The sequence below is a fragment of the Telmatherina bonti genome (genome assembly GCF_933228915.1).
Source record: "Telmatherina bonti genome assembly, chromosome: 16".
NCBI lineage: Eukaryota > Metazoa > Chordata > Actinopteri > Atheriniformes > Telmatherinidae > Telmatherina > Telmatherina bonti.
The window spans coordinates 3,427,226-3,441,649 of record NC_136614.1 but is presented as its reverse complement, the minus strand read 5'-3'; the positions used below and the strand labels follow the sequence as shown (position 1 = coordinate 3,441,649).

Here is a 14,424-nt window from a genome sequence, read left to right as displayed (position 1 = left end):
GCCTGGACTCCGCCTGGACTCCGCCAGGACGCCGCCTGGACTCCGCCAGGACTCCGACAGGACGCCGCCAGGACTCCGCCAGGACGCCGCCTGGACTCCGCCAGGACTCCGACAGGACGCCGCCAGGACTCCGCCTGGACTCCGCCAGGACGCCGCCTGGACTCCGCCAGGACTCCGCCAGGACGCCGCCAGGACTCCGCCAGGACGCCGCCTGGACTCCGCCAGGACTCCGCCAGGACGCCGCCAGGACGCCGCCTGGACGCCGCCAGGACGCCGCCAGGACGCCGCCTGGACTCCGACAGGACGCCGCCTGGACTCCGACAGGACGCCGCCTGGACTCCGCCAGGACGCCGCCAGGACGCCGCCTGGACGCCGCCTGGACTCCGCCAGGACGCCGCCTGGACGCCGCCTGGACTCCGACAGGACGCCGCCTGGACTCCGACAGGACGCCGCCTGGACGCCGCCTGGACTCCGCCAGGACGCCGCCAGGACGCCGCCTGGACTCCGACAGGACGCCGCCTGGACTCCGACAGGACGCCGCCTGGACTCCGACAGGACGCCGCCAGGACGCCGCCAGGACTCCGCCAGGACTCCGCCAGGACTCCGCCTGGACTCCGACAGGACGCCGCCTGGACTCCGCCAGGACGCCGCCTGGACTCCGCCAGGACGCCGCCTGGACTCCGCCAGGACTCCGCCAGGACGCCGCCTGGACTCCGACAGGACGCCGCCTGGACTCCGCCAGGACGCCGCCAGGACTCCGCCAGGACGCCGCCAGGACTCCGCCAGGACGCCGCCTGGACTCCGCCTGGACTCCGCCAGGACGCCGCCTGGACTCCGCCTGGACTCCGCCAGGACTCCGACAGGACGCCGCCAGGACTCCGCCAGGACGCCGCCTGGACTCCGCCTGGACTCCGCCAGGACGCCGCCTGGACTCCGCCAGGACTCCGCCAGGACGCCGCCAGGACTCCGCCAGGACGCCGCCTGGACTCCGCCAGGACTCCGCCAGGACGCCGCCAGGACGCCGCCTGGACGCCGCCAGGACGCCGCCTGGACTCCGCCAGGACTCCGACAGGACGCCGCCAGGACTCCGCCAGGACGCCGCCAGGACGCCGCCTGGACTCCGCCAGGACTCCGCCAGGACGCCGCCAGGACGCCGCCTGGACTCCGCCAGGACGCCGCCAGGACGCCGCCTGGACGCCGCCAGGACGCCGCCAGGACGCCGCCAGGACGCCGCCTGGACTCCGCCAGGACGCCGCCAGGACGCCGCCTGGACTCCGACAGGACTCCGACAGGACTCCGACAGGACTCCGACAGGACTCCGACAGGACGCCGCCTGGACTCCGACAGGACTCCGACAGGACGCCGCCTGGACTCCGACAGGACTCCGACAGGACGCCGCCAGGACGCCGCCTGGACTCCGACAGGACTCCGACAGGACGCCGCCAGGACTCCGACAGGACGCCGCCAGGACGCCGCCTGGACTCCGCCAGGACGCCGCCAGGACGCCGCCTGGACTCCGCCAGGACGCCGCCAGGACTCCGACAGGACTCCGACAGGACGCCGGTACCCACCTCTCTGAGATCTCTTCCAGCATCTCCATGAGTTTGGCGGCGAGGCCGAGGCGTCGGAACTCTGGAGCAACCGACAGGGCGGTGACGTGACCGTGCCACTCCTCCCTCGCCACCGATCCTTCCGCCTTCCCCATGACTGCAGAGGGGGGAGACCCGTTTTAGTCCTAAATGCTGGAATTTAAACTTACTAATAAAACCTGTTCAGGTGATCCTCCCGGAGGTCCCCGGAGACCTCCCGGTGGACCGCCTACATTCTGCTGCATCTGGAGCCAGGTGTTTCCTGTGGGGGGGGGACATGCAGGACTTACTGTAGCCCATCAGCTCCCCCCCTGGAGCCTCTGCAACAATGAAGTACTCGGGCCAGTGCGCCAGGTACTGCAGGTAAAAGGGGATCCCATACTGGTCCCAGTGGTTCAGGAAAAGCTGGTTCTACTGGTCGCCATGCAGGACTAATATAAAGGTTGTCATGGTGAAGGATACGGTTTCAGTCAGAGGATCCAGATTTCTGTGGAACGAAACACAAAGATTCCAGATTAAACTCCCAATGATGGACCAATTCACTGGAATCTGCTTTGACTGGGAGGACTGGGAATCTGTCACTTCCAGTACAAAAATCTGTTGTTTGTTCTGCTGACAGTTTGGACCAGAAAGCATCAACTGGAACCCAACCAGGTCCGGTTCTGCCGGATTTGAAATGAAATGAAAAATACTTTATTAATCCCCAAAGGGAAATATTGTAGTATATAATAATAACTAGAGGAGGTCTTGTTCCGGAGGCTGATGGCTGCTGGCAGGAATGATCTTCTGTATCTTTCAGTCTTACATCGGACCTGAAGAAGCCTCTCACTGAACACACTTTGTTGTTTCATCACTGTGTTGTGGAGAGGGTGTGAAGAATCCTCCATCATCTTCATCAGCTTGTGCAGCATTCTTCTTTGGACAATCAGCTCCAGCGGCTCCAGAGTTACTCCAAGCACAGAAGCAGCTTTCTGGATCAGTTTGTTGATTCTCTTCAAGTCTCTGGTTCTGATGCTACTACCCCAGCAGATGCTGCAAAGCTGACTGCACTCTCCACAACAGACTTCTAGAAGATATGCAACATCTTGGTGCAGACGTTAAACCATCTCAGCTTCCTTAAGAAGTACAGTCTGCTCTGACCTTTCTTGTAGATGTAGTCAGTGTTGCATTTCCAGTCCAGTTTGTTGTCCAGCTGAACTCCAAGATACTTGTATTCCTCCACCACCTCCACCTCCTCTCCCAGGATGGAAACAGTGCTTTGTTTATTCTTCTTCCTCCTGAAGTCAACAATCATCTCTTTTGTTTTGCTGCTATTTAATATGAGATGATTGTCACCGCACCATTTAACAAACTGACTGACCAGTTCTCTGTACTCTGCTTCTTGTCCATCCCTGATACACCCCACAACTGCAGAGTCATCAGAGTATTTCTGCAGATGACAGGACTCAGAGTTGTACTGGAAGTCTGAGGTGTACAGAGTGAAGAGGAATGGCCAGAGTACAGTTCCTTGTGGTGCACCAGTGCTGCTGACCTCCATCTCAGACACACAACCTTCCAGTCTCACAAACTGGGGTCTGTTTGTGAGGTAGTCATAGATCCAGGTGGTTGTGGAGGTATCCACCTGGAATTTATGGAGCTTCTCACATAACAAAGCAGGCTGAATGGTATTAAAAGCACTGAGAAATGAAAGAACATGACCCTCAGAGTGCTGCCTGAATGGTCCAGATGAGAGTGTGCTCTCTGGAGCAGGTATATGATGGCATCTTCAACCCCAAGTCCATTACGATATGCAAACTGGAATGGGTCCTGAAAGGTGTTTACTTGCTTGTTGAGGTGAGCCAGTAAGAGTCTCTCCAGGACTTTCATGATGTGAGATGTCAGGACAACTGGTCTGTAGTCACTTGGTTCAGCTGGTTGGGTTTTTTTAGGCACTGGAACAAGGCAGGAGGTTTTCCACAGCACTGGGACTCTATTTTGTCTCAGACTGGTGTTGAAAAGGTGCTGGAGAATCGGACATAGTTGTTCTGAGCAGGTCTTGAGAACTCTGGGACTGACACCATCTGGACCTGCAGCCTTGTTCTGGTTCAGTTTCTCAAGTTGCTTCTTAACCTGATTGCAGGAGACAAACAAGGTGGAGGTCTCAGGATGTCCTGATGTGGAGGGAGATGAAGCTGTGTTTAGCTTTCCGCTGTGTTGTCTACTGCGGTCTGCACGGACCGTTTTAAAGCCCGGTACAGACACATTACAGTCAGGGATGTGTTCATGCAGCCATGTCTCGGTGAAGCACATAATACTGCACTCTCTGTATTCTTTCTGAGACCTTGTTAGCATCTCCAGCTCGTCCGTTTTGTTAGCTAGCGATCTCATAGTACCCATGAGGACGGTTGGGAGAAATGGTTTAAATCTCCATCACCTTCTCCGCTCTCTGACTCCCGCTCTGCATCCTCTTCTCTTTCTTTTCAACACCATCAGGATTTGATGTGTTGTTTCGCTGATAATCCTGATTTGGGAGATGTTCATCAGTTGATCCTGATTGTAAACAAGTCTTTCGTTGCCATGGAGACTCATCATAACAAGTCTTGAAAGAGCCAAAAATATGCAGAAAATCTTCCTTGCAGCACACCCTCCGAACCGGCATGAAATCCTCAGAAAAAAAGACCTAATTTGAGGTAATATCTATGTGAGAAGACTTTGTACTTTAAAAAAAAATCAAGATAGCAAGTCAGAGCTACTACAATTTAGTAGTAGTACAATATAGCATATTTTAGTTCTGCTGGGTTTGAAACCAACCAGGTCCGGTTGTGCTGCTGGGTTTGAAACCAACCAGGTCCGGTTGTGCTGCTGGGTTTGAAACCAACCAGGTCCGGTTGTGCTGCTGGGTTTGAAACCAACCAGGTCCGGTTGTGCTGCTGGGTTTGAAACCAACCAGGTCCGGTTGTGCTGCTGGGTTTGAAACCAACCAGGTCCGGTTGTGCTGCTGGGTTTGAAACCAACCAGGTCCGGTTGTGCTGCTGGGTTTGAAACCAACCAGGTCCGGTTGTGCTGCTGGGTTTGAAACCAACCAGGTCCGGTTCTGCAGGGTTTGAAACCAACCAGGTCCGGTTGTGCTGCTGGGTTTGAAACCAACCAGGTCCGGTTCTGCAGGGTTTGAAACCAACCAGGTCCGGTTCTGCTGGGTTTAAAACCAACCAGGTCCGGTTCTGCTTGGGTTTGAAACCAACCAGGTCCGGTTCTGCAGGGTTTGAAACCAACCAGGTCCGGTTCTGCTGGGTTTAAAACCAACCAGGTCCGGTTCTGCTTGGGTTTGAAACCAACCAGGTCCGGTTCTGCTGGGTTTGAAACCAACCAGGTCCGGTTCTGCTGGGTTTGAAACCAACCAGGTCCGGTTCTGCTTGGGTTTGAAACCAACCAGGTCCGGTTCTGCTGGGTTTGAAACCAACCAGGTCAGGTTCCGCTGGGTTTAGACCCGGTTCTGATGAAACTCACATGTTATTGAATTTAAACAGATCATCACAGCTGAACGGCCGCAGAGTCGTCATCGCGCGCGACTGCAGGTCCTTTCACCCAGACGCAGAAGAAGAAACGCGCGCTGTCAAGCGGCCACACGTTGAGGAGCGCCCCCTTCTGACGCATATTCGTAGAAACCGGTTCGAGTGCGTCAGCTCGTCACGCCTTACGTCAACACCTGGCCATTTTGGTCGGGGCGGAAGCGCGCATTGGATGAACGCTGTGAACATGGGCTGTGGCTGTGTCTGTGTCTCAATCAGCGCACCAACACTACTTCGCGCACTATATTTCAGTGTGTAGTGCGTTTACACTGACTTTTGTGCAAAAATCTCAGTGCACTGAAAGTACCCGGATGCTGCCCTAAACCCGCCCATAAATGCAGTGTGGAACGATGGACACTTCGCGCACTAAATCGACGCCATTTTGCTGACGTAGCGGAAGAGGATGGACTTTCCATCAGTTTACCAGGTAAATAATGGCGGAGTTTAACGCCGGTCCAGGCGGCGATTCATTTGTATAAATGTAAGTATTAAATGATTCCGTTATGATTGTGATGTATACTGCAGCCTGACGACAGTTATGGATCTGACCATTTGTCAGACTCGGTAGTTAGCACCGTAGGTTAGCACACTGTTAGCAGTTTTTATCCGCTGTAGTGGACGTATACAGGTTATGTGTGTTATAAATGATGACTGTTATAGGTTCTGTATGTTCATTCATCCTTGCTGAACGTCCAGATGAAGCATTGTGGTGTTTATAACGTAAACTATTAATACCGATATAGCGCCAGTTTTTAGAGAGCGGTCCGTTACTATGGTTACCACTGATGCCATAAATCTGCATCGTATCGTCAGATCTGAACTGCTGAGACTGAACGAGAAAATATAGATATAAAATAAACATAGTAGTGAATTTAGTTGGTTTGATTAGAGTGCAAAGTGTGTAACTTTCTTCTGCATGGCTCCACCTCGTCTGTCCCTGATTGAAAATCCATCGTGTGTGTGTGTGTGTGTGTGTGTGTGTGTTTAGTTTACGTTGTAGTTGGTGTCATGTAATATTTACTGAATGTTTCGTGTGTTTTGTGTATGGTAATAAATTAATCATTACAAAATATTTAATTATATTAGAAAAATGTAAAGAGAATTTCATTGTAGATCTTCATCATATAGAGACACACAATTTGTTTCCCATTCGCCAAATTATTTATTGTTTAGATATAAATGCAGTCATGATCTGGGGAGTAACACATCATTACCATCCTCTGCCTCTCATCAGCCTCACAGACGGTTCCTGGAGATGCTGCTGGTTCTCCTGCTGGTTGTTCCCCAGCTGCCCTCCTGACATCTTCATCATCATCATCATCATCATCATCTGGCTCCAGTAGGTCACCGCTGCTCATGCAGATGTTGTTGGGGACGGTGGACGGACCTCCACCTGGTCTCTAGGATCCTGAAAGACGGACCTCCGCCTGGTCTCTAGGGTCCTGAAAGACGGACCTCCGCCTGGTCTCTGGGATCCTGAAAGACGGACCTCCACCTGGTCTCTAGGGTCCTGAAAGACGGACCTCCACCTGGTCTCTAGGATCCTGAAAGACGGACCTCCACCTGGTCTCTAGGGTCCTGAAAGACGGACCTCCGCCTGGTCTCCGGGATCCTGAAAGACGGACCTCCACCTGGTCTCTAGGGTCCTGAAAGACGGACCTCCACCTGGTCTCTAGGATCCTGAAAGACGGACCTCCACCTGGTCTCTAGGGTCCTGAAAGACGGACCTCCGCCTGGTCTCCGGGATCCTGAAAGACGGACCTCCACCTGGTCTCTAGGATCCTGAAAGACGGACCTCCGCCTGATCTCTAGGGTCCTGAAAGACGGACCTCCACCTGGTCTCTGGGATCCTGAAAGACGGACCTCCACCTGGTCTCTAGGATCCTGAAAGACGGACCTCCACCTGGTCTCTAGGGTCCTGAAAGACGGACCTCCGCCTGGTCTCTGGGATCCTGAAAGACGGACCTCCACCTGGTCTCTAGGATCCTGAAAGACGGACCTCCGCCTGGTCTCTAGAGTCCTGAAAGACGGACCTCCACCTGGTCTCTAGGGTCCTGAAAGACGGACCTCCACCTGGTCTCTAGGGTCCTGAAAGACGGACCTCCACCTGGTCTCTGGGATCCTGAAAGACGGACCTCCACCTGGTCTCTAGGGTCCTGAAAGACGGACCTCCGCCTGGTCTCTAGGGTCCTGAAAGACGGACCTCCGCCTGGTCTCTAGGGTCCTGAAAGACGGACCTCCACCTGGTCTCTAGGGTCCTGAAAGACGGACCTCCACCTGGTCTCTAGGATCCTGAAAGACGGACCTCCACCTGGTCTCTGGGATCCTGAAAGATGGACCTCCACCTGGTCTCTAGGATCCTGAAAGACGGACCTCCACCTGGTCTCTAGGATCCTGAAAGACGGACCTCCACCTGGTCTCTAGGGTCCTGAAAGACGGACCTCCACCTGGTCTCTAGGGTCCTGAAAGACGGACCTCCACCTGGTCTCTGGGATCCTGAAAGACGGACCTCCACCTGGTCTCTAGGGTCCTGAAAGACGGACCTCCACCTGGTCTCTAGGGTCCTGAAAGACGGACCTCCACCTGGTCTCTAGGGTCCTGAAAGACGGACCTCCACCTGGTCTCTAGGGTCCTGAAAGACGGACCTCCACCTGGTCTCTGGGATCCTGAAAGACGGACCTCCACCTGGTCTCTGGGATCCTGAAAGACGGACCTCCACCTGGTCTCTGGGATCCTGAAAGACGGACCTCCACCTGGTCTCTGGGATCCTGAAAGACGGACCTCCACCTGGTCTCTAGGATCCTGAAAGACGGACCTCCACCTGGTCTCTGGGATCCTGAAAGACGGACCTCCACCTGGTCTCTAGGGTCCTGAAAGACGGACCTCCGCCTGGTCTCTGGGATCCTGAAAGACGGACCTCCACCTGGTCTCTGGGATCCTGAAAGACGGACCTCCTCCTGGTCTCTGGGATCCTGAAAGACGGACCTCCTCCTGGTCTCTAGGATCCTGAAAGACGGACCTCCACCTGGTCTCTAGGATCCTGAAAGACGGACCTCCACCTGGTCTCTAGGATCCTGAAAGACGGACCTCCACCTGGTCTCTAGGGTCCTGAAAGACGGACCTCCACCTGGTCTCTAGGATCCTGAAAGACGGACCTCCACCTGGTCTCTAGGGTCCTGAAAGACGGACCTCCACCTGGTCTCTAGGGTCCTGAAAGACGGACCGCCGCCTGGTCTCTAGGATCCTGAAAGACGGACCTCCGCCTGGTCTCTAGGATCCTGAAAGACGGACCTCCACCTGGTCTCTAGGGTCCTGAAAGACGGACCTCCACCTGGTCTCTAGGATCCTGAAAGACGGACCTCCACCTGGTCTCTAGGATCCTGAAAGACGGGCCTCCACCTGGTCTCTGGGATCCTGAAAGACGGACCTCCACCTGGTCTCTAGGGTCCTGAAAGACGGACCTTCACCTGGTCTCTAGGATCCTGAAAGACGGACCTCCACCTGGTCTCTGGGATCCTGAAAGACGGACCTCCACCTGGTCTCTGGGATCCTGAAAGACGGACCTCCACCTGATCTCTAGGATCCTGAAAGACGGACCTCCACCTGGTCTCTGGGATCCTGAAAGACGGACCTCCACCTGGTCTCTAGGATCCTGAAAGACGGACCTCCACCTGGTCTCTGGGATCCTGAAAGACGGACCTCCACCTGGTCTCTAGGATCCTGAAAGACGGACCTCCACCTGGTCTCTAGGATCCTGAAAGACGGACCTCCACCTGGTCTCTAGGATCCTGAAAGACGGACCTCCACCTGGTCTCTAGGATCCTGAAAGACGGACCTCCACCTGGTCTCTGGGATCCTGAAAGACGGACCTCCACCTGGTCTCTAGGGTCCTGAAAGACGGACCTCCACCTGGTCTCTGGGATCCTGAAAGACGGACCTCCACCTGGTCTCTGGGATCCTGAAAGACGGACCTCCACCTGGTCTCTGGGATCCTGAAAGACGGACCTCCACCTGATCTCTAGGATCCTGAAAGACGGACCTCCACCTGGTCTCTGGGATCCTGAAAGACGGACCTCCACCTGGTCTCTAGGATCCTGAAAGACGGACCTCCACCTGGTCTCTAGGATCCTGAAAGACGGACCTCCACCTGGTCTCTGGGGTCCTGAAAGACGGACCTCCACCTGGTCTCTGGGGTCCTGAAAGACGGACCTCCACCTGGTCTCTAGGATCCTGAAAGACGGACCTCCACCTGGTCTCTAGGATCCTGAAAGACGGACCTCCACCTGGTCTCTGGGATCCTGAAAGACGGACCTCCACCTGATCTCTAGGATCCTGAAAGACGGACCTCCACCTGGTCTCTGGGATCCTGAAAGACGGACCTCCACCTGGTCTCTGGGATCCTGAAAGACGGACCTCCACCTGGTCTCTGGGATCCTGAAAGACGGACCTCCACCTGGTCTCTAGGATCCTGAAAGACGGACCTCCACCTGGTCTCTGGGATCCTGAAAGACGGACCTCCACCTGGTCTCTAGGATCCTGAAAGACGGACCTCCACCTGGTCTCTAGGATCCTGAAAGACGGACCTCCACCTGGTCTCTAGGATCCTGAAAGACGGACCTCCACCTGGTCTCTGGGATCCTGAAAGACGGACCTCCACCTGGTCTCTAGGGTCCTGAAAGACGGACCTCCACCTGGTCTCTAGGGTCCTGAAAGACGGACCTCCACCTGGTCTCTAGGGTCCTGAAAGACGGACCTCCACCTGGTCTCTAGGGTCCTGAAAGACGGACCTCCACCTGGTCTCTGGGATCCTGAAAGACGGACCTCCACCTGGTCTCTGGGATCCTGAAAGACGGACCTCCACCTGGTCTCTGGGATCCTGAAAGACGGACCTCCACCTGGTCTCTGGGATCCTGAAAGACGGACCTCCGCCTGGTCTCTAGGATCCTGAAAGACGGACCTCCGCCTGGTCTCTAGGATCCTGAAAGACGGACCTCCACCTGGTCTCTAGGGTCCTGAAAGACGGACCTCCACCTGGTCTCTAGGGTCCTGAAAGACGGACCTCCACCTGGTCTCTGGGATCCTGAAAGACGGACCTCCACCTGGTCTCTAGGGTCCTGAAAGACGGACCTCCGCCTGGTCTCTAGGATCCTGAAAGACGGACCTCCGCCTGGTCTCTAGGATCCTGAAAGACGGACCTCCACCTGGTCTCTAGGGTCCTGAAAGACGGACCTCCACCTGGTCTCTAGGATCCTGAAAGACGGACCTCCACCTGGTCTCTGGGATCCTGAAAGACGGACCTCCACCTGGTCTCTAGGATCCTGAAAGACGGACCTCCACCTGGTCTCTAGGATCCTGAAAGACGGACCTCCTCCTGGTCTCTAGGATCCTGAAAGACGGACCTCCACCTGGTCTCTAGGATCCTGAAAGACGGACCTCCACCTGGTCTCTAGGATCCTGAAAGACGGACCTCCACCTGGTCTCTAGGACCCTGAAAGACGGACCTCCACCTGGTCTCTAGGGTCCTGAAAGACGGACCTCCACCTGGTCTCTAGGGTCCTGAAAGACGGACCTCCGCCTGGTCTCTGGGATCCTGAAAGACGGACCTCCGCCTGGTCTCTAGGGTCCTGAAAGACGGACCTCCGCCTGGTCTCTAGGGTCCTGAAAGACGGACCTCCACCTGGTCTCTAGGGTCCTGAAAGACGGACCTCCGCCTGGTCTCTAGGGTCCTGAAAGACGGACCTCCACCTGGTCTCTAGGGTCCTGAAAGACGGACCTCCGCCTGGTCTCTAGGATCCTGAAAGACGGACCTCCGCCTGGTCTCTAGGGTCCTGAAAGACGGACCTCCGCCTGGTCTCTAGGGTCCTGAAAGACGGACCTCCGCCTGGTCTCTAGGGTCCTGAAAGACGGACCTCCGCCTGGTCTCTAGGGTCCTGAAAGACGGACCTCCGCCTGGTCTCTAGGGTCCTGAAAGACGGACCTCCGCCTGGTCTCTAGGGTCCTGAAAGACGGACCTCCACCTGGTCTCTAGGGTCCTGAAAGACGGACCTCCGCCTGGTCTCTAGGATCCTGAAAGACGGACCTCCGCCTGGTCTCTAGGGTCCTGAAAGACGGACCTCCGCCTGGTCTCTAGGGTCCTGAAAGACGGACCTCCGCCTGGTCTCTAGGGTCCTGAAAGACGGACCTCCACCTGGTCTCTAGGGTCCTGAAAGACGGACCTCCGCCTGGTCTCTGGGATCCTGAAAGACGGACCTCCGCCTGGTCTCTGGGATCCTGAAAGACGGACCTCCGCCTGGTCTCTAGGATCCTGAAAGACGGACCTCCGCCTGGTCTCTGGGATCCTGAAAGACGGACCTCCGCCTGGTCTCTAGGGTCCTGAAAGACGGACCTCCACCTGGTCTCTAGGATCCTGAAAGACGGACCTCCACCTGGTCTCTAGGGTCCTGAAAGACGGACCTCCGCCTGGTCTCTGGGATCCTGAAAGACGGACCTCCGCCTGGTCTCTAGGGTCCTGAAAGACGGACCTCCGCCTGGTCTCTAGGGTCCTGAAAGACGGACCTCCACCTGGTCTCTAGGGTCCTGAAAGACGGACCTCCGCCTGGTCTCTAGGGTCCTGAAAGACGGACCTCCGCCTGGTCTCTAGGGTCCTGAAAGACGGACCTCCACCTGGTCTCTAGGGTCCTGAAAGACGGACCTCCGCCTGGTCTCTGGGATCCTGAAAGACGGACCTCCGCCTGGTCTCTAGGATCCTGAAAGACGGACCTCCGCCTGGTCTCTGGGATCCTGAAAGACGGACCTCCGCCTGGTCTCTAGGGTCCTGAAAGACGGACCTCCACCTGGTCTCTAGGATCCTGAAAGACGGACCTCCACCTGGTCTCTAGGGTCCTGAAAGACGGACCTCCGCCTGGTCTCTGGGATCCTGAAAGACGGACCTCCGCCTGGTCTCTAGGGTCCTGAAAGACGGACCTCCGCCTGGTCTCTAGGGTCCTGAAAGACGGACCTCCACCTGGTCTCTAGGGTCCTGAAAGACGGACCTCCACCTGGTCTCTAGGGTCCTGAAAGACGGACATCCACCTGGTCTCTAGGATCCTGAAAGACGGACCTCCACCTGGTCTCTAGGGTCCTGAAAGACGGACCTCCGCCTGGTCTCTGGGATCCTGAAAGACGGACCTCCGCCTGGTCTCTAGGGTCCTGAAAGACGGACCTCCACCTGGTCTCTAGGATCCTGAAAGACGGACCTCCACCTGGTCTCTAGGATCCTGAAAGACGGACCTCCACCTGGTCTCTAGGGTCCTGAAAGACGGACCTCCGCCTGGTCTCTAGGGTCCAGAAAGACGGACCTCCGCCTGGTCTCTAGGATCCTGAAAGACGGACCTCCGCCTGGTCTCTAGGATCCTGAAAGACGGACCTCCACCTGGTCTCTAGGGTCCTGAAAGACGGACCTCCACCTGGTCTCTAGGATCCTGAAAGACGGACCTCCACCTGGTCTCTAGGGTCCTGAAAGACAGACCTCCGCCTGGTCTCTAGGGTCCTGAAAGACGGACCTCCACCTGGTCTCTAGGATCCTGAAAGACGGACCTCCACCTGGTCTCTAGGATCCTGAAAGACGGACCTCCACCTGGTCTCTAGGGTCCTGAAAGACGGACCTCCACCTGGTCTCTAGGGTCCTGAAAGACGGACCTCCACCTGGTCTCTAGGGTCCTGAAAGACGGACCTCCGCCTGGTCTCTGGGATCCTGAAAGACGGACCTCCGCCTGGTCTCTAGGGTCCTGAAAGACGGACCTCCGCCTGGTCTCTAGGGTCCTGAAAGACGGACCTCCACTCTGAGCATCTTCTTTACAGCATTACATTCCCTACATTATCATTTATAATCCCTTTCCTGTTGCCAGATGTGCACAGCATCAGAGTAAACACCAGTTAAAACACATGTGTTTCATGTAAAGGACATTTTTATACTGACAATATCTTTGCATATTTAAAAGCTGTTTTATTAGTGTTTTGATTTAAACTTTATGATACTAATAAGCCTGTGGGAGACATGCAGAGACACATGACAGTCTGGTGTTGCTTTATATAGTTAACAACTGAGATAGATCCCTCTAGTGTAGGCCATAATATATGATGATATGATACATAAAGTTATGTTTGCTGGATTTGTTCATTTATTTATTACAACTTCCTAAAAAGAATTTAGTGGGACGAACCGTCTCTGAAACGATGAGCCAATAATGAAGCGGGACTGGCAACAGGTCCGCACTCTGGGTACCAGGCGGGTCATACATGTTAGAAATAAATACATATACGTACCAACTCATGTTCAGCCAATCAGAGGAGGATCCTTCGTCATCTTTAATGCGATGGAGTTTCATGAGAAGCAAATTCATTCTCCTAATTTAGAGCTTTGTTTTACTTTTGGCAGCAGAATAATTGTGGTCAAATGCGAGTTCATCACTACCGGTTAGTGCTCTACGTCCATGTTCCATTTGGGACAACACTTTAGTACTAAATGAAATGGCGCTGGTTATGGCGACAGCAGCAGAGTGTGGAGCTGAGTGGTTGTGGCGTCTAAGTTTTTTATGGACTTTTTATGAACTTTTATCATCTGTAAACACGGTATAGGAGATCATCAACACAGTACAGCGCATACGCCAAGATGTTTCTACTTGGATATTGTGTTGTTCTTACCTTTCTGCTTCATCTGGCGTGGTCCATGTGTGTTGGAGAAGGAATCCAATACAGTCGGGATTTTCTTCTCTTATTACAGAACTCCAATGTGGGGTCACTTGATCCATCGGCAGTATTTCCAACGGAGATTGTCCGTGAGAAGCCAGTTTTGGGGAAGAATGCTGCATATAAACCCGTCCGCTGGAGGAAGAGGGGACGCCGAGGTGGAGTCCGGCAGAGGCTGAAGAGGGAAGGCCATCGCCGTATCCCCCTTCCCACCGTCACGCTGTCCAATATCCAGTCATTGCGAGGGAAAATCGACGAGCTCAGAGCTAATGTCCAGTTCCTCAGGAATACAAAAGCTCTTGCCTTATTGCCCTTACGGAAACGTGGCTTAAGGCTCACGATGCCGACGATGAGTTGGAGCTTGCTGGGTTTGGAGCGCCGCTTAGATTAGACCGAGACCCCGGGGTGACCGGTAAGTCACTCGGAGGCGGCGTCTGTCTGTACGTCAATAAAAGTTGGTGCAAGACTATAGTGGTGCGGGAGTCGCTGTGCACTCCAGATGTTGAACTTTTATCCATCTCTTTGCGCCCATAATACCTGCCACGTGAGTTTCCCCAGCT

The 14,424-nt window shown here is 55.1% G+C and overlaps 2 protein-coding genes across 3 annotated transcripts in view; one reads left to right on the top strand and one right to left on the bottom strand.

Moving 5' to 3' along the window:
- naa20 (N-alpha-acetyltransferase 20, NatB catalytic subunit) overlaps nt 1-14,424 on the bottom strand; it is a 20,215-nt gene extending 5,791 nt beyond the window's left edge. Inside the window, exons 1-4 of one of the 2 annotated variants that reach the window (XM_079255297.1) lie at nt 13,820-14,424; nt 2,052-2,076; nt 1,880-1,970; nt 1,572-1,707 (exon numbers count right to left, since the gene is read on the bottom strand). In XM_079255297.1, coding sequence (XP_079111423.1) covers nt 1,572-1,707; nt 1,880-1,970; nt 2,052-2,076; nt 13,820-13,986 — 419 coding nt within the window. In that variant the 5' untranslated portion in view covers nt 13,987-14,424. Of the gene's footprint in view, nt 1-1,571; nt 1,708-1,879; nt 1,971-2,051; nt 2,077-5,075; nt 5,180-13,819 lie in introns of those variants that run through there. The other variant, XM_079255298.1, reaches the window with a different exon arrangement.
- Nucleotides 5,520-14,424, top strand: part of ndufaf7 (NADH:ubiquinone oxidoreductase complex assembly factor 7) — a 37,485-nt gene continuing 28,580 nt past the window's right edge. Inside the window, exon 1 of the mRNA XM_079255296.1 lies at nt 5,520-5,564. Within this exon, the coding sequence (XP_079111422.1) occupies nt 5,541-5,564 (24 nt within the window). The 5' untranslated portion in view covers nt 5,520-5,540. The remainder of the gene's footprint in view (nt 5,565-14,424) is intronic.